We start from the raw sequence: 17,500 nt of genomic DNA on the forward strand, positions 1-17,500 counted from the left end.
CTGCCAATGAGAAGGTCTGTTTCCAAGAGAAAATGGGGTCAAAACATGATAGTTATAAAAAAAAAATAACACGTTAATCATATCACATTCTTGCCGATGTATATTTCCAGACTCAGTTTCAGTGAGAAACTGTCAACTCACCTCAACATCTCGATCGAAAACGAACCAGAGCATTTCGTGCATTTATGGCAAGTGCATCTATACACCACAACGTGAATGTCACCTGGCAAATGCATTCTGGGACGGATCTGAATTCGTCTGATGATGTGCAGAAAACGCTCACGCCCATTGCTTTCCTCCCGTTTAAATCTGACAGGCAGTGGCAAGTAGCAAACACACTACTGTCAACGCAAAGCCTATTATATCATTTATTCCGTATTACTTTAATTAATTAACCATAAAGTTAACTCATTGTCAGTTTCATTTCAACAGTCTTGGGCATAAACGCCTGATAATAGGCCTAAATCTCTCCTGACGAGCGTCATTACGGCATCATGCACGGCGCCATTATAACCTCTTCCGTCGCAATAATAGGCTAACTAGGCTTGTTTTTAATTAGATGCGATGAAGTGAACTGCAAATTGTGGAAAGTTGGCAATGCTTAACGCGAACTGAAATGCGCGTATCAGGCGCGCGCCATGAGGCTTGAAGCTGCGAATCACTGCGACTACCTGAATGACATCACACTTCGCAGATGAATCATATTTCTAAGAAATAATACGATTATTGCACCCTTCATTGGAAGCTCACACGCGGAGTGATATTGTAGCACTGTAATTCTTGACAGCTGTTACTATAATTCACGAGCAGTCTGTCAGTCTCGCCGTTAGTTCCCATCTCAGAATGCTTTAAATGAGTCCCACTGACAGTAGGGTCAATGATTTACATGTAAATACTCGCACATATAGCTCACCAATATTTACAGATATTTTACAGATTTCCAGGTCGTTTAGCTTTAAAGTAAAATGGTCAAATGTTTTATGCAGGCCGACCACAATTTGAATCAATATTCACAGTGAAAACAAACAGACCCCCTTATTGAATCTGAGATGTCTGAATCAGCTCTAATTGGTCTCACCTCATAAATGAAGGCTTTATAAAGTGTATTGGGTTGAGTAAAACTAAAGCAAACTTGAAATCAGTTAATAAGCAATAGAAATAAGAGTCAAATTGCTTCTGACAGAGAATTACAATGCATGTACAATAAGCATCTTCAGATCGTGTGTGTGTGCGCGTGCATGTGTGTCCTGATAAACCCTACATTATGGGGACAAAATGTCCCTACAAATATGGCAATATCCGAAATCCCTAATTGTTTGCTCCCCATGAGAAAAACAGCTTATAAATCATTCTGATGTTTTTTTGAAAATGTGAAAATGCATAAACTTTTCTGTGATGGTGTGGTTTAGGATTCGAGAGTTATGTATATAAGTGCTGCTGCTGTCCGTGGTGCTGATCTTCAATATTTTCAATATGAATATCCAACATTCAGAACTCATGCTGAAGGCCTAAATTCATATGATCAGATCCCAAACACACAGCACCACCCGTATCAAGCATTGACAGTTCTCACCCTATATTTGCTGGTCTTTTTAACAGTGTTCCAATAATGTCCAACTAATTTATCATTTAAATACAAAGTGCTGCATATATGGGATAATAGATATTGAGATATTAATAGATATTAAGATATTACAGGCCAGATTTATTTAACAGATTATTTGAACTGAATTAATCAGAAACACTGGGATACTGCATTACTAAATCAATGAGACCACAATATATTTATACTGCATATGCACATAACCCAAATATTGACAAACCCAAATTGTATATATATATATATATATATACCAAAAAATTATTATATATATATATATATATATACACACACACACACTCTCTAACATTTGGGTTTGTCCATATTTGGGTTGAAACAATATACATATATAATCATTTTTTGGTATATATATATATATGAAAAAAAATTATATATATATATATATATATATATTATTTTTTTTCAAAATATACACCCAAAAAATGTTTTTTAGACAGTTATTTATATATAATTTGTTGTGTGTCAATAGGAAATATCAGTTTACCTTTCCAAACATTCCTTTTGCCATTTATTATAATAATCCAGAGATATGTTTGTATGCACAAGGAGTCTGACAACAGCTGGTCTGATCTGATCTCACCATCATCGAGTCCGTCTGTGATTACATGAAGAAACAGACTAAATGCAGAAGAACTGGGGCAACGTCTCCAAGACTACTGGGAAAAGTTTAGGCACTTGTGTAAAATTAATCAGTTAACTTCTATTAAATCAAATCAATATTTAGTGTGAGCACCTCACTGCACATTATTAGGCTAGGCTATGTCTAAAGGTGCACCAATGCTACTTCAATGAGCTCATTGTTTCCGCCTTAAATTAATACATTGCTTAAATTAATACATAATTAGCTATAACTGTGCGATCTGTACATGTATATTTCTGAAATACATAACTTGGACAGTTACCTCTGATAACCACACAGTAATCAGATTACTCTAAATTGTAATGTAGACATGTATTTTCTTTAAAGCTGCTTTGAAACGATATGCATTGTAAAAAAAAAAAAGCACTAGCTACACAAATAGAGGTGAATTGAAATTAATTGAATGAGCATGATCTAAAGGCTCTGCTCATCTAAATGACGTAAGATTTTTCCCTACAATCATTTTAATGGCTTGTCTTTCAATAAATTCTTTTTTTTAGAATAAAAAAGCAAGTTGAATGCATAGGCTATTGTTAAAATAGCAGCAGAGGTGCATATATATTATTATTTCGTATTATTGTTTTCTATCAAAATACAAAATAAAAGTAAAACACGTGTATTTTTTTTGCAATAAATCCTTTGCTTTTCGTGTTTTGAACTTTCCGGAAGTACGGCGTGAAGTTCATTGCTTTTTCCCGCGCTTTGAGTGCTTGGTCACGTGACAGAGCAGTGAAGGAGAGGAGGTCCGTGGCGCGTGGGCTTGTGGGAGCACTTTGATGACGTCTACAGTTGAAGTAGAGGAATAATAACGTCGGTCTCTACTGGATTTCGTGTTCACGGGTAAGGCATGCTAAATTATGTTTGGTTTTGTCAGATTTCGGCGTGGTTATGAACATTAAAGATGCGCGTTAGTGCGTGCATGAAAGAGAACAACATGTCGTCTTATCATGTCCGCTGGATCAGCTGCTAGTAGCGAGTTAGACTGTCATAGAGTCATTCTTCTTTAATAAAATGTTATTCTTGCTATTCTAGTTTAAGGAAGTTTCATCAGTCGGTGAGTTTATTCTATGCTAACACATTTAAAGCGTTTGTTTTACACATTTAAAATGTTTTAGCTACCAGAATGAGATCATTTATGAAGTTTTTGATTAGCATTGAATCGAGTCAAGTGCAAATGTTATCATGCTTGCGACTTGTCCCGAAGTTACTCAGAAGTTGAAAGGGTGAGGTTGAGTTAGAAACAAGTTATATAAAGTGACTTAGACATGTGTCCTTTTTGTAGTTTCATGCATTATCTAGTACTCTGATTCATACAGTCAGTCTGCATTTAAAGGTCCTTCTATCCGAGAACCCTCATGCAGTTTAAAATAGAGTAACGTTAGTGTCCTGTTACTTTCCAGAGCCTCCAGATTTTGTGAGCTCCTCTGGTGATATCTGATATCACTGAGCATCTAACCCTGCTTGTGCGAGATACTGAGGGTTCATAATGTGTGTGTGCAGTCAAAACACAATTTCTGAAAGTGCAGCTTAAATGGTATTGATTGAAGAGAGAAAGAGAGAGAGCACAAATACGCTTTTCAAGCAAAGCATTAAACAAGGTTTGGTTTAAAATGATAAAAACAATACATATTTTTTTGAAAACTGAGACAAGATGATCTGCTGTTTGTCGTGAATACATGTTGTTGGTTAATGTGATTGTCTACACCTGTGTTGCTTTAGGAGAACTGACTTTAAACCAGGGAAGAGAGAATTAATTTAGATTTTTTTTTCAATCGATTGTTTTTTTCTTCTTCGAAAATTATGAACAAACAGTGCGACAAATCGATGCGATGCATACTAATTTATGTGTTGTCACAGCCCTTCTTCAAACATGCATTAAAATGGATAAGAAAAGTTCAAAGTTTTTCTTTGAAAAACTCATTCATACATTTGTAAGTGAAACTTAAAGGGAATGTTCACCCACATAATTTCCCTCATGTCTTTCCAAAGCCTTAAGACGTTTTCATTCATCTTCAGAGCACAAATAAAAATCTTTTTAATGAAATCTGAGAGATTCCTGTCCCTCCATTGACAGATGCAACTACCACTCTGACCGTTCAACATGTGCATAAAGCGATCGTTAAACTAATCCATTTTAAATGAGTGGTTTAGTCCAAACTTTTTGAAGTAACTCGATAGGGTTGGGTATCGTTTGAATTTGAACGATTCTGATTCCGATTGCGATTTCTTGTTTCGATTCCGGTTCCTAACGATTCTCGATTCTGATTCTTTTAAGAGGCAGGGTCAAAAAAGTTTTGCTAACCTTGCTAACCAACGGCCTTCCTGAAGGAAATACTCCTTCTGTAAAAATACTCCTTTTATCACAAATTTTGCATTTTGCCGCGATTTCGTTATTTTTAGAAAAGTGAAGCCACACTTTGGATCGCTGACGTAAGGTACTCATGTTCGACTCGCGTGGTTATGCCAACACTTCTGGTAGACGCTTCTTCGTTGGTGTTGTTCAGCGGTTTCTTCTTCCGCTCGGCGGACTGTGAATATCGAAACTAGGAATCGAAATTTTAACTTTTGAACGATTCCGGGAAAAACGAAAAGTTAGTCTCGGTTCCAATCGATACTCGATTCTCGATACCCAACCCTACAACTCGATCACTTTATATGATGAACAGATTGAATTTAGACTTTTATTCACATATAAACATTGATCAGCAAACATAAATAGAAGCTCAATGCATGATATGAAACTTCATTGGTTCTTGCTGAAGCTCAAACGTGATGCGTAACTTGAGAATGAACCTCATTGGTTCTTGCTGAATCTCAAACGTGATGCGTAACACAAGAATGAACCTCATTGGTTCTTGCTGAAGCTCAAACGTGCTGCCTAAATCAAGAATGAACCTCATTGGTTCTTCGAGAATGAACCTCATTGGTTCTTGCTGAAACTCAAACGTGATGCGTAACTTGAGAATGAACCTCATTGGTTTTTGCAGAAACTCAAACATGCTTCCGTTAACCAAAACCGACGTGTGAGTCGATTAGGGTTGGGTATCGAGAATCGAGTATCGATTGGAACCGGGACTAACTTTTCGTTTTTCCCGGAATCGTTTAAAAGTTAAAATTTCAATTCCTACTTTCGATATTCACAGTCCGCCGAGCGGAAGAAGAAACCGCTGAACAACACCAACGAAAAAGCGTCTACCGGAAGTGTTTGCATAACCGCGCGAGTCGAACATGAGTAGCTTACGTCGGCGGTCCAAAGTGTGGCTTCACTTTTCTAAAAATTAACGAAATCTCTGCAAAATGCTAAATTTGTGACAGAAGGAGTATTTCCTTCAGAAAGACCGTTGGTTAGCAAGGTTAGCTAAACTTTTTTGACCCTGCCTCTTAAAAGAATCGGAATCGAGAATCGTTAGGAACCGGAATCGAAACAAGGAATCAGAATCGGAATCAGAATCGTTCAAATTCAAACGATACCCAACCCTAGAGTCGATGAATGTTTATTTGTGAATAAAACCCAAATTTCATTTTCAATCTGTTCATCAAAATTTTACTAAACTGATCAATTCATATGGATTAGTTTTCGGATCTTTTTATGAACTTTTTGAAGCGTCAAAGTTTTAAATGTGTAGCTGTCAATGGAAGGACAGAAAGCTCTCAGATCTCATCTGTCATCTGAAGATGAACGAAAGTCTTACGGGTTTGGAACGACATGATGGCGAGTAAATGATGACAGTTTATTTTTGGATGAACTAACCCTTTAAGTGTCCAAATATTTGTTGGTGAAAGCCCTCTGAGTCTTTATAATCCGCTCTGTAATCCTCAAATCACCTCGAGTGGAAACCGTCTATCATGATCTCGTTTGGAACTTAATTATTGTTGTTGCTGAATGAAGCGGTTTCCTTTGTGAACAGGTGTCCGGCTTTGGCGTGGAGTGACGAGAGTGACGGCTAAGCGAGATGGGCGCTGTGGTGTCTCGGTGGAGGGTAAATGTGCTTCAGTCACTCAAACTTGTAGGATGATGTAGCCTACTACTTGATTTTAATGTGACATGGATAAATGGCACACATATATGGTGTTAATATTGCATACTAAGGGGTTTAACTAAGGTATACCAATATAAATATAGAAACTTTTGTACCTCTACCAATCTTCAATTGGGCAAATATTTGCTTTATTGTTGGTTGCTTTTTTACTTGTGTGTCCTTTCACAGGCCAAGCCGTCCACTGTAGAGGTCTTGGAGGCTCTCGATAAGGTATAAAACTGCTCGAGTCTCAACCATTTTCTGCCATCCCTCATTTTGTGTGTTGTAGGGCTGTCGCGATAACCGCAATATTGTAGTACCGCGCTAACTGACAAGTCAACCGCAGAGGATTGCACGTAACCGCAGCAACCGCGAGAGAGATCGGCAGAGCGCGTGCGATTACCTGCGTCTGTCTTTGAAGTCACATATATTCGTGAAAAGGTTGCCGTGTCAAAAGAAAACAAACTATCTGTCATATCATCCTTTTAACGTTCACGTCACGGGTCTGTCAGTCTATCTCTACAATATTATTCGGACGAATTCCATTCCTTATTTTATTTAATATTTAAATAAAATTTGAATATTAAATGCTAAATGTATCCTATTATTAATATGTACGACACTACACATGCTCATGGATTGCCAATGCCACTATAGCATATGATTGTTGTTACACGTTCAGTCCACTAGAGGGACCGCTAATACACATTTTATTAGTGCGGAATACGGTTGAAGCGCTTCCGATGGTTTTCGTTTGATATCTCTGCGAAAACACCACCAAAAATTCTGGAACTTACATCGTTCTTTTCAGTTCGACTACGCTTACAACAATCTCCGTTGAGATATTTGCGTTTTTCGCTTCAGAGGTGCTTTAGGGGGCGCTTTTTACGTCGTTTTTGACAGTTGTTATGATGATACACCATGGATAACTTGTGTTACGATTCAAAGACTTTATTGTTCATCAGATGAAACGAAGGCATTTCGTTTTCACATGCTTGGCGAAAAGGCACGATTGCATATAAAAGAAAATTTAAAAAATATACATAAAAAAAGCAATATTCGAACAGTAACTTCAGCATTCGAATAGTATTGATTTTTTTTTTTTTTTTTTTTTTTTTTCAAAATATATTTGGATTTCGGAATTCGTTCCAACAGGCCTAGTATTCACCATAAATGTGTTTTAGCAATAGCACTGGTCAGCATCCCAAGCCGCGAGGAATAAAATCAGCGAGTCACGGATTGAATCAGCGCCATATCGGTCTCTAATAAGTGAAGCTTCAGTTACCCATGCGACGCATTACTGCTCAGCTGAGCCTTGAAAAGTGGAACTCGAAGTTAAAAATAATTAACACCTTGTTTCATTACATCTCTTTTAACGAATCAGCTTTTTTGAACGTGTTCGTTGAATGAACGGTTCAATGACTCACTCAAAGTCCATTGTCGTAACAATGTGCGCGCTGACTGAAAGCCTTTCAGTGCGCATATAGACGCTGTTTAGTTTCGGTTACTGAAAATGTCCTCGTTTTTGCCCATGCTGCCCACATCATAAACTAAATAAATGAATGTAAACTTAAATAAATAAATGGCGGTAATACCGCACATCACGCTATTGAGCCACTCAACATTACTGCAAGAGAAATTCCATAACTGCGACAGCCCTAGTTTGTTGAATTTCCTGACATTGAAGGGCACTATTAAAATAAAAAAAGATAAATCATTTAAAATAAATGCTGCAATATTCCACAATGAAATAAGAATTGTCCATTTTGATTTGATGGTGACTTCAAACTGGGGTTAGTTACACCAGGTTTTTTTTTTTTTTGGTTCAGTCACACCACATTACAGACAAGCCTATAGACTGAACAAATAATACACATGCGCATGACCTCACTGTTTTAAAGGAGTAGTTCACTTTTTTTTAAAAAAATTGCTGAAAATTTACTCACCCCCATGTCATCCAAGATGTCCATGTCTTTCTTTCTTCAGTCGAAAAGAAATTAAGGTTTTTGATGAAAACATTCCAGGACTTCAATGGGGTCCAAACGGTTCAAGGTCCAAATGAGAGTTTCAGTGCAAACTACAAACTGTTCAAAGGGCTTTAAATGATTCCAGACGATGAATAAGGGTCTTATCAAGCGAAACGATCGCTCATTTAAAAAAAACAAATAACAAAGTTTAAGTTTTATAAGCTCAAATGCTCGCCTTGCTCTGTTTTGTGATGCGTGTTATAAATATGATGCACGTTATATATATGAGCTTATAAAACTTAAACTTTGTTATTTATTTATTAAATGAGCGATCGTTTCGCTTTATAAGACCCTTATTCATCGTCTGGAATCGTTTAAAGCCCTTTGAACAGTTTGCACTGAAACTGTCTTTTGGACCTTGAACCGTTTGGTCCCCATTGAAGTCCATTATATGGAGAAAAATCCTGTATTTGTTTCATAAAAAACCTTAATTTTTTTGTTTGACTGAAGAAAGAAAGACATGGACATCTTGGATGACATGGGCTGAGTAAATTATCAGCAAGAGTTTTTTTTTTTTTAAAAGTGAACTACTCCTTTAGTAAAACATATGTTTGTTGTTTACATGGAGATGATAAGACTATCGTTTTCAAAAATGTTACTTTGAAACCCGGTTGAAAAAAATGGCCAAAATGCATAAAATTTTCCGTTTTTAGTTGAAAATGGTATTGTGTTAACATTAATTCACTCTTACTCAAGATAAGGCCTTTAAAAGGTCTTAAATTAATAATCCAGGCATTAAATGTTGCATGCATACCAAAAAATATTTTTTTGTCATATTATCTGGTACAAAACATCTAAACATCCTTAAATTAAGATACTTTTACTTAAGATACCTCATTACTTGTAAAATAAAGTCTAGAAACTAACAAGAGCTCAAGTGAGTTTATGCTGAACTCGCTGGTGGATTTGTTCTCGTTTTAACTTCCCTTTGAAAGAAGTCGATTTTTCTGAGCCCATTGGTAGATGTTTGTTGATATCGCTTAAATCAATTTCACATAAAACAAGACTTCATATATTATTAAAGACTTTAGTAAGACTTCATATTTTTGTGAAATTAGTCAAAAAGTAATGGATATTATCTGTTGTAAGTTGTATAGTCAAACTCTGAAGTTTTGCTAATAAAACTCATTGTGTTTTTCCCTAGACATTTCCCTTTAGTTTATTCGTTAAAAAGGTCTTTTAAAATGTCTTAAATTTCCCTTTATAAAACCTGCTTTTGTAGGAAAGCACAAATGCAATTAAATATGAGTGATAATCCAAATGTGACCGTATTTTCCATTTGAATGAGACTGAGGACGTGTTTCTGAATGATCCCTCAGGACATCCAGGCCCTTGAGGAGAACCGAGAGAAGACCCAGAAGCAGAGGAAGCTATGGGTGTACCGACTGCTGCTGTACTCGGTCCTGCTGTACATGATCGCCTGTACGGTCGTCTACGTCTGGTACATCCCGGAGCAGACCATTGGGAAAGTTATAGTGGCGTCGCCATTCTTGATATTTCCTCTGGTGTAAGTGCTTTGGTTTCAGTCTTCGAGTCCATTTTTTTTTTTTTCAATTATGATGACTTTTAAATGAAACTGCTTTTCCTTCCTGTAGAGTTTGGCTCTTGAGGAAACTGCTGATTGTTTTATACAACAGACGGACGGAGAGAAACAGTAAGAGTTTCCCTGTGAACCCAATAGCAAAATCTGAATACTTTATATTTGATGTCAATACGAGGTCAGTCTGTAATGACACCAGAGTCTTAAGGCTCATTCACACGCCAATGATCACTATATGCTACAATCTATATATATTAAGCTCTTAAAGCAGGATGGATTCTGATTGGCTGTCACTGTTTTTATATCATTTATCAGCTGTAAAAAAATGGATTGTCCTTGGTGTGAATGGGCCTTTAATCATACCTACACTTAATTTTTTGTGTTTTTTATTTTATTTTTATTTTGCATCTTAGATGAAAAATTAGAAGATCTGAAAGCAGAGAAAAAGAAAATAGTGAGTAATCCGTAGCAGTGTGTTTCTTTCAATGTCACTTCATGATGTGTAGTTAATTTTTGGGGGTAGTTTGTGTCTGTTTTCAAGCCTGTGGTGAAAATCCAGCTTTTAATGTTGTTTATATGTCTGTGTGCTTTATTACGAACCATGTGTGCATTGCTGAGTATTTTCTCCTTAAAGCTGCCGTCTCATCACTGGTGTTTCTGCCCACAAACTACCTCGTAACCAATCAGATCAATGTGTGAAGGCGGGTAATTTGCATATTCATAGCACCTTGTATACAAAATGAGGCAAGGGTGTAAAATTTACATTCAAGCTATTTTAAGGCATGAACAACTTTTTTTTTTTTTCAGGGAAAAATGTAATTTTAGTGATCAAAGATGAGTTTTAACCCTCTGGGCTTCTTCATTTAGGGGTTACACTTAACTTCCTTCCAATCCTTAAAATTTAACTTTTCTTTCCTCCCAGGAAAACCAATTAAATATATTCTTCTTCAATAATATTTTTTTATTATTATTTAGAATTTTTAAAGATTTTTATGATACTTTGCATTAATTATATAATTTTTATGAGCTATTTTTTCTGTTAAAATTATTATTTTTTCCAATAAATGCAACATTTCACATCAAAATAGGGTGCACATCAAAAAATGTTCAAGTGAGAAGACCACCATCCAGTGGCTTTAAAATATATAAATGTGAGAAATGTCCTTTAACGCCCTGTAGGTGTCCTATAGTTTAGCTTATGCAAAGAAAGGCTTTTCAATTCCTATTATTGTTTTAGACATGATTTCTCTCTTATTAGTTTTTTTTTTATTTACTTAGATATACATTTAGATATTCTAAAAGACTACATTTCACTTTTTTTTTTTTTTTTACTTTTTTTTTTTTACTTTTTTTTTAGATAAGTATCAGGTTTTGCATTATGATTACAATCAAATGATAACATTTGGTTAGAAAGGGAACACAATGTTTCCCTTCTATCTCTCTCTCACTTTAAGTGTGTGTGCATGCATTTGAGTGAGGTTTTTTTTTTTTCATTTATTGATTTATTTTACATATTCTAAAAATTTGATGTTGGAGTCTTGCCAGTTTATCTGTGTGTGTGTGTGTGTGTGGGTGTCTTATTTGCACTCTCCATGAGTGTCACCCCTTCATTGCTGTACACTTTTTTTCTGCACAGTGGCTGATCTGTAGTTTGTACCACCACAAGTTTCTCAAGTTTTCGTATTTCCCATTCATTTCCTATGGTCGGTCATGTTTGACTGGGAGGAAGCTAAGTGTTACCCTTTAACATATCCGAATCATCTCTTTGATTTTGTGTGTGTGTGTGTGTTCACATAGGTAATACAACAAAACTCACCAAGTTTCATCCCCCTCTGATGAAGCAAAAAAAAAAAAAAAAAAAAAGAAGTTAACAGTTTCGGTCATTTTTGACCGAAGAAGCCCAGGGCTAAAATGATTGACTATAGGGAGATACTGGAGTGCAGGCCCCTCATGAATGTCAGGATTTTTTGAGCTAGTAATTTCACCCAGTCAGAGATCTTCTCTCTTCCCGCACGAGCTAGTTAGCCCTATACTAATGTTAGCACAACAGCGTCCTGTTTGGCTTTTATCATATTGCGCCTCTCTTCTGTCAGTGAGAGAAAGAGATCATTTCTGCTCTTCATAAATAATCTGAAATCAATGAAGACAGCGGGTAATTGGCACAAAGACTTTACTTGGTAAAGTGCTTAGCTAACGACTTGTCTTTAAATTAAGTGTTTAGTGATGGGAGGAAATAAATCTGAGAAATTGCTTGTCATCCACTGTCATGTCTAATAACTTTCAATAATTACAGCTGATGGATTTTCGCACTCCCCATTATCGCAGTAGGGCTTGTAATTATTCTATTCATTAAAGTTAAATAATTAGCACTATTTCCCTGAAATGAAGTTTTAAAATTAAACCAAACAGGAGACTGCGGGAAAACGGACCGGGTTTCTTTCTGGGATTAAACTAAAAAAATAAGCAGCTCCTTTATCTGATGTCAAATCGAATTGTTTTTTGTTTTTTTTTGGAAATTTTTAACATTATAAGTTTTCATTGTCAGTCAGTTGGCATCTCTGTTTGACGTACTGTGGATATGTGATTGTGATGTGTTCTTGCACAGCTTGAACAGGTCATGGAAACTGAAACCTACAAAAATGCCAAGCTGATATTGGAACGGTTTGACCCGGACTCTAAGAAAAAGCTCGTAAGTTCCCAATTCTTAAGTCTGTAAATAAATGTATTTGCACATATGTGATGGTGGATTCATGTTTTGCTTTGTTTAGGAGTTAGAAGCTCAAGCCACTGGCCCACCGGCGACTCCAAGACCCGGCCAAGGTGAGCGAACAAGTCCTTTCCCCCTCTGAAGTCAACATGAACTCACATTTTTTTAAAATAAACTTTTATCTGTGTTTAATAACTTGATAACTTTCCTACTGATGAAAGAAAAGCCAAGTGTGCAGGGGGAAATGGTTTTAACCGTGCAGCAACACCAGAGCCGACTGTTTCTATGCTAGCAATCATGATGGTGAACGAACTCTATATTTGTAATGTGGCTTTCCCTTTAAATTAATTCTATTTTGATGAAGAGTAATGGTTAACGTGTTTTAGAAATGGTACGGTCTATGAGTGAGATCAGGTGCGCTATACACATCGATACCGATGATTCTGTGGTGTCGAAAGTAGAGCCCGACCGATAAAGGATTTTGAAGACCGATACCGATACAAATATTTTTGGGTTTTAAAATCCGATATATCGGCCGATATTTTATTTATATTAATTTTTTTCAGAAACGCGCCACAAAACATTAACAGATTTCCCTAACATAGTTATTTGTAGTTATTTATGAGTTTTAACTAAAATAGTATGATAAAGCATTTTAAAAATAAACTTGTTTCTTTTATTTTCACAACATCAAAATATATTAAAATTCTGATAAATAAAATAATAATTAGTCCCTACATTGCCTTATAAGCTACCTTATAATTACAATGTCCTCTTGCTTATCCCTTTACCTGCACTTTTTAGATACTCTCCATCAAGTTACATCAAACCATTTTCAATCATCAGTTACGTTTGATACTTTTTCTCTATGTCTAAATGTTCACTCCTCGCAAGTCTAACTTGCATTTTACAATGCAGGGACTGTAACTAGAGATATGCTAGTTATAAATACACTAATCATTACTTTATTTAGGCAGAAAAAGTTCATTGTGGTTTCAAAGCTCATTAATGTTAACGTTAGCGGTCTTCCACTGATGATAGTGGCATTAACTAGTCTATGATGAGCCATAATTTAGCAATAGATAACGTTATACTGCAAATTGTAAAACATACATTTTCAATATAACAGGCCAAGGAGAGATGATTGAAGCGTGTTTCGTCCGTTTTTATTTTATTTTTGAAATATTCATTTATCGGCCATTATAACTGCTGATACCGATAGTTTGAAAAATCTCTAATATCGGCCGATATATCGGTCTGACTCTAGTCGAAAGCACACTCGTGTGTTTTACAGTGTCCGATTCATGTGATTTTTTTTTTTTTTGCTCAGAGCTGCGTCAGAGGCTCGTGTCCCCTCGTCCTGCTGGACGTCCGCCTCCCGTTCCTGGATCAGCCCCCCCGACTCCACTGTCGGCCCCGGGCGGGCCACCTGAGAAGGGTCTGTCCACCTCAACGCCACACGGTCTGATCCGGAGGCCTGGGACCCCGGCTGGCACTCCGGCCCATGGGATGGGTGAGTCTCATGCCCTCTCTCACTGTGTGATTGGCTTTGGTTGGCATATATGGCTGGTAATCAGTGTTGGGTAAGTTACTCTAAAAAAGTAATTAATTACTAGTTACTAATTACCTCTTCAACAGTGTAATTAGATTACTGTACTAATTACTCTCTCTAAAAAGTTTTTAATTACTAATTACTTTCAAAATCCCATATCAATCTCAACCAGATGAATAATACAAGCATAGACATGAATCTGTTTTAATTCTTTCAAATAAAAACTATAAAATTGCATGAATTATCCTTAAAGTGACCAAGGTGGAGAAGGTTACATTATAAAAACATACTTTTTAGCATCAGACAATACATTTTGATGTTAAACCCACTATTGTTTTATGTCTGATCTCATGACATTTCACACTTTATTCATACATATTTTACAATAATTCATACGAAATTTAGACCCCTCATAAAATGCATACAAATTGCTGTGAGATCGGATTGATCCATACACAGTACCTCAATTACATCAGAAGTAACTGTAATTAAATTTCAGATAAATGAAGAGTAATCCTTTACTTTACATTTTCAAGGGAAAAGTAGTTAAATTACAGTAACTAATTACTTAGTAAATATATATAGGCATTCTGTTTGTGCTGGGTATAAACGTGTGCACTTTGCTCACGCGATCTTCATGGTCATCTGGTGTTTTCTCCTAAATAAAAGCTCAAGAATTTATTTCTTGCAAGTGTAGAAATAAGGACTAAAGTATTTTAATTTTCCTATATTATAGTGTAATGTAGACTAAAATATTCATTTTCATTTATATAGTATACACCTACATTTAGGCAATATATGGATTTTACGTCATAGGAATAATTATATAAATCATTGTTACATTATTATAATAATTGTTTGGCATCCTAAAACACCATTGGTAATGTAATGTAGACTGAGACTCTCATAATTAAAAAGATGTTTGAGCCCTCTTTATTGTCCTGGTACAAATCAATGCTTTATCTTTGTTTAACGAGCAGTTCACGGGAGTTGAAGCTCTCAATTTCAAAGATCACGAGACTGATGCATTTAATTTTCTACATAGCAGTTCAATTAACATTGTATTTTTAGACCATTGGTATTAAGTGGCAAGGAGCAAAGGCCTAAAATGCACCAGAATGCAGGAAATCACATCTACGAAATTTAAAATTTGATGGGGGAATTTGACCCCCAGAGCCCCCCCCCTTCCCACAACACACAGCCCCACCTATAATATTTTTGACCAGCCACCAATGATATATATATATATATATATATATATATATATTTCTCCTAAATAAAAGCTCAAGAATTTATTTCTTGCAAGCGTAGAAATAAGGACTAAAGTATTTTAATTTTCCTATATTATAGTGTAATGTAGACTAAAATATTCATTTTCATTTATATAGTATACACCTACATTTAGGCTTTATGGATTTTACGTCATAGGAATAATTATATAAATCATTATATATATATATATATATATATATATATATATATATAAACTAACAGAAGCACATGCTGAAATTACGAATAATATTACACATAGCTAAGACAAGTAAATGGTGATTAGAAATGATAATAAACACTAAATTAGTATATAAATAACACTAGAGCTTTGTATGTTTTAACTTTATTCTATAGATCCTATAGCTTTTTTTTACCTCCTTTGATCTACACACACACACCTGTTAGCAGTGAGTGACAGGTGACACGGGCCCTGCTGCGTCCGTCACGTAAGTGTGCTGTGTGTGTGAACAGATCTGGGCCCTGTTGAAGCGAACACCTTTAGGAAGAGATTGGAAGTGAAAAGCACCTTGGCCCACTGCGGCGTCTCCATATGCTGGTAAATGAGGAAGCAGCAGGGATTCCTGACGATGCCAAGTCTGGCAGAAATGACCAGTCTTCTGGCTATGATCGCTCTTGATGTTAAATTATATTAATTATGAGTGCGGATCACAGCGGGCGTGAGGAGGGAGGTCCATATCAGTGTCGTTATTAAAAGCTGTCCCTCTTATCATTCATCATCGGCCATGCAGCACTGAGCCACAGATACAGTCTGCGGTGCGCACTGACGTGTGTGTGTGTGTGTGCGCAGGGATGCACCCTCCCGGCCCTCCGCTGGCCAGACCCATCCTCCCCAGAGATCGAGGTGCCATGGACAGGGTCGTTGAGTACCTAGTGGGTGATGGACCTCAGAACAGGTGAACGCGCTCTCTTCAAATCATGATTTATATCTTTACACTGAGCAGAATCAAGGTGTGATGTGATTTCTGAAAAAGAAGGATCACCACATAACGGAGAGATGTTCAGCTCAGGCAAACCCAGAGAATAAAAGATCATTTTAGATGAAATACTTTCAGAATTTAAATAGCACACATCTAAAATATTTAAATAAGAAAACCTGACGAGTTTTGATGCGTTTCCAAGTGAAACATTGACTGTGATGATGTCCTTGCTCTGATTATTGGGGTATATGTAAACATAGTGTTTCGCAGGCCTTGGTTTCGAGGGTTAAAGGAGTAGTTCACTTTTAAAAAAAACCTTTTGCTGATAATTTACTCACCCCCATGTCACCCAAGATGTCCATGTCTTTCTTTCTTCAGTCGAAAAGAAATTAAGACTCTAACTTGTATGGGGACCAAACGCTTCAAGGTCCAAATGAGAGTTTTAGTGCACACTGCAAACTGTTCAAAGGGCTTTAAATGACACTAGACGATGAATAAGGGTCTTATCAAGTGAAAAGATCGCTCATTTAAAAAAATAAAATGAATCTTTTGAATGAACCAAATGACTCGAAAAAAGATTTGTTCATTTTGTTGAACGAGTTTGAACAGGAGAGTCACAAACGCTCATCACAGAACAGAGCAAGGTGAGCATTTGAGCTTATAAAACTTAAACTTTGTTATTTATTTTTGAAATGAGCGATCGTTTCGCTTGATAAGACCCTTATTCATCATCTGGAATCGTTTAAAGCCCTTTGAACAGTTTGCACTGAAACTGTCTTTTGGACCTTGAACCGTTTGGACCCCATTGAAGTCCATTATATGGAGAAAATCCTGGAATGTTTTCATCAAAAACCTTAATTTCTTTTCGACTGAAGAAAGAAAGACATGGACATCTTGGATGACATGGGGGTGAGTAAATTATCAGCAGAAGTTTCTTAAAAGTGAACTACTAGGCTCTGGATTTTATTTTATTTTTTATTTTGACCTATTTAACCAGGATAGTCTCCCCTGAGATTAAAAATCTCTTTCACAGGAGTGTCCTGGCCAAGAATGGACAGCAGTTACAGTCACAAAGTTACAAATCACCAACAAATATAAAATTACAACACTTAAAAACAGTTGCGCATCATTATTCTTGGTAATAATTGCAAGCGCCGTTACTTGCCTATGCAATCGTACATTTA

The 17,500-nt window shown here is 36.2% G+C and overlaps 1 protein-coding gene across 1 annotated transcript in view; it reads left to right on the plus strand.

The window, feature by feature from the left end:
• Positions 1-2,974: 2,974 nt before the first annotated feature.
• lnpa (limb and neural patterns a) overlaps positions 2,975-17,500 on the plus strand; it is a 21,001-nt gene continuing 6,475 nt past the window's right edge. The window contains exons 1-10 of the mRNA XM_039647321.2: positions 2,975-3,101; positions 6,170-6,241; positions 6,470-6,511; positions 9,627-9,814; positions 9,903-9,961; positions 10,261-10,301; positions 12,453-12,536; positions 12,616-12,667; positions 13,885-14,067; positions 16,187-16,292. Coding sequence (XP_039503255.1) covers positions 6,215-6,241; positions 6,470-6,511; positions 9,627-9,814; positions 9,903-9,961; positions 10,261-10,301; positions 12,453-12,536; positions 12,616-12,667; positions 13,885-14,067; positions 16,187-16,292 — 782 coding nt within the window. The 5' untranslated portion in view covers positions 2,975-3,101; positions 6,170-6,214. The remainder of the gene's footprint in view (positions 3,102-6,169; positions 6,242-6,469; positions 6,512-9,626; positions 9,815-9,902; positions 9,962-10,260; positions 10,302-12,452; positions 12,537-12,615; positions 12,668-13,884; positions 14,068-16,186; positions 16,293-17,500) is intronic.

The sequence above is a fragment of the Pimephales promelas genome, chromosome 7 (assembly GCF_988280905.1).
Source record: "Pimephales promelas chromosome 7, fPimPro1.hap1.1, whole genome shotgun sequence".
Classification (NCBI taxonomy): Eukaryota; Metazoa; Chordata; class Actinopteri; order Cypriniformes; family Leuciscidae; genus Pimephales; species Pimephales promelas.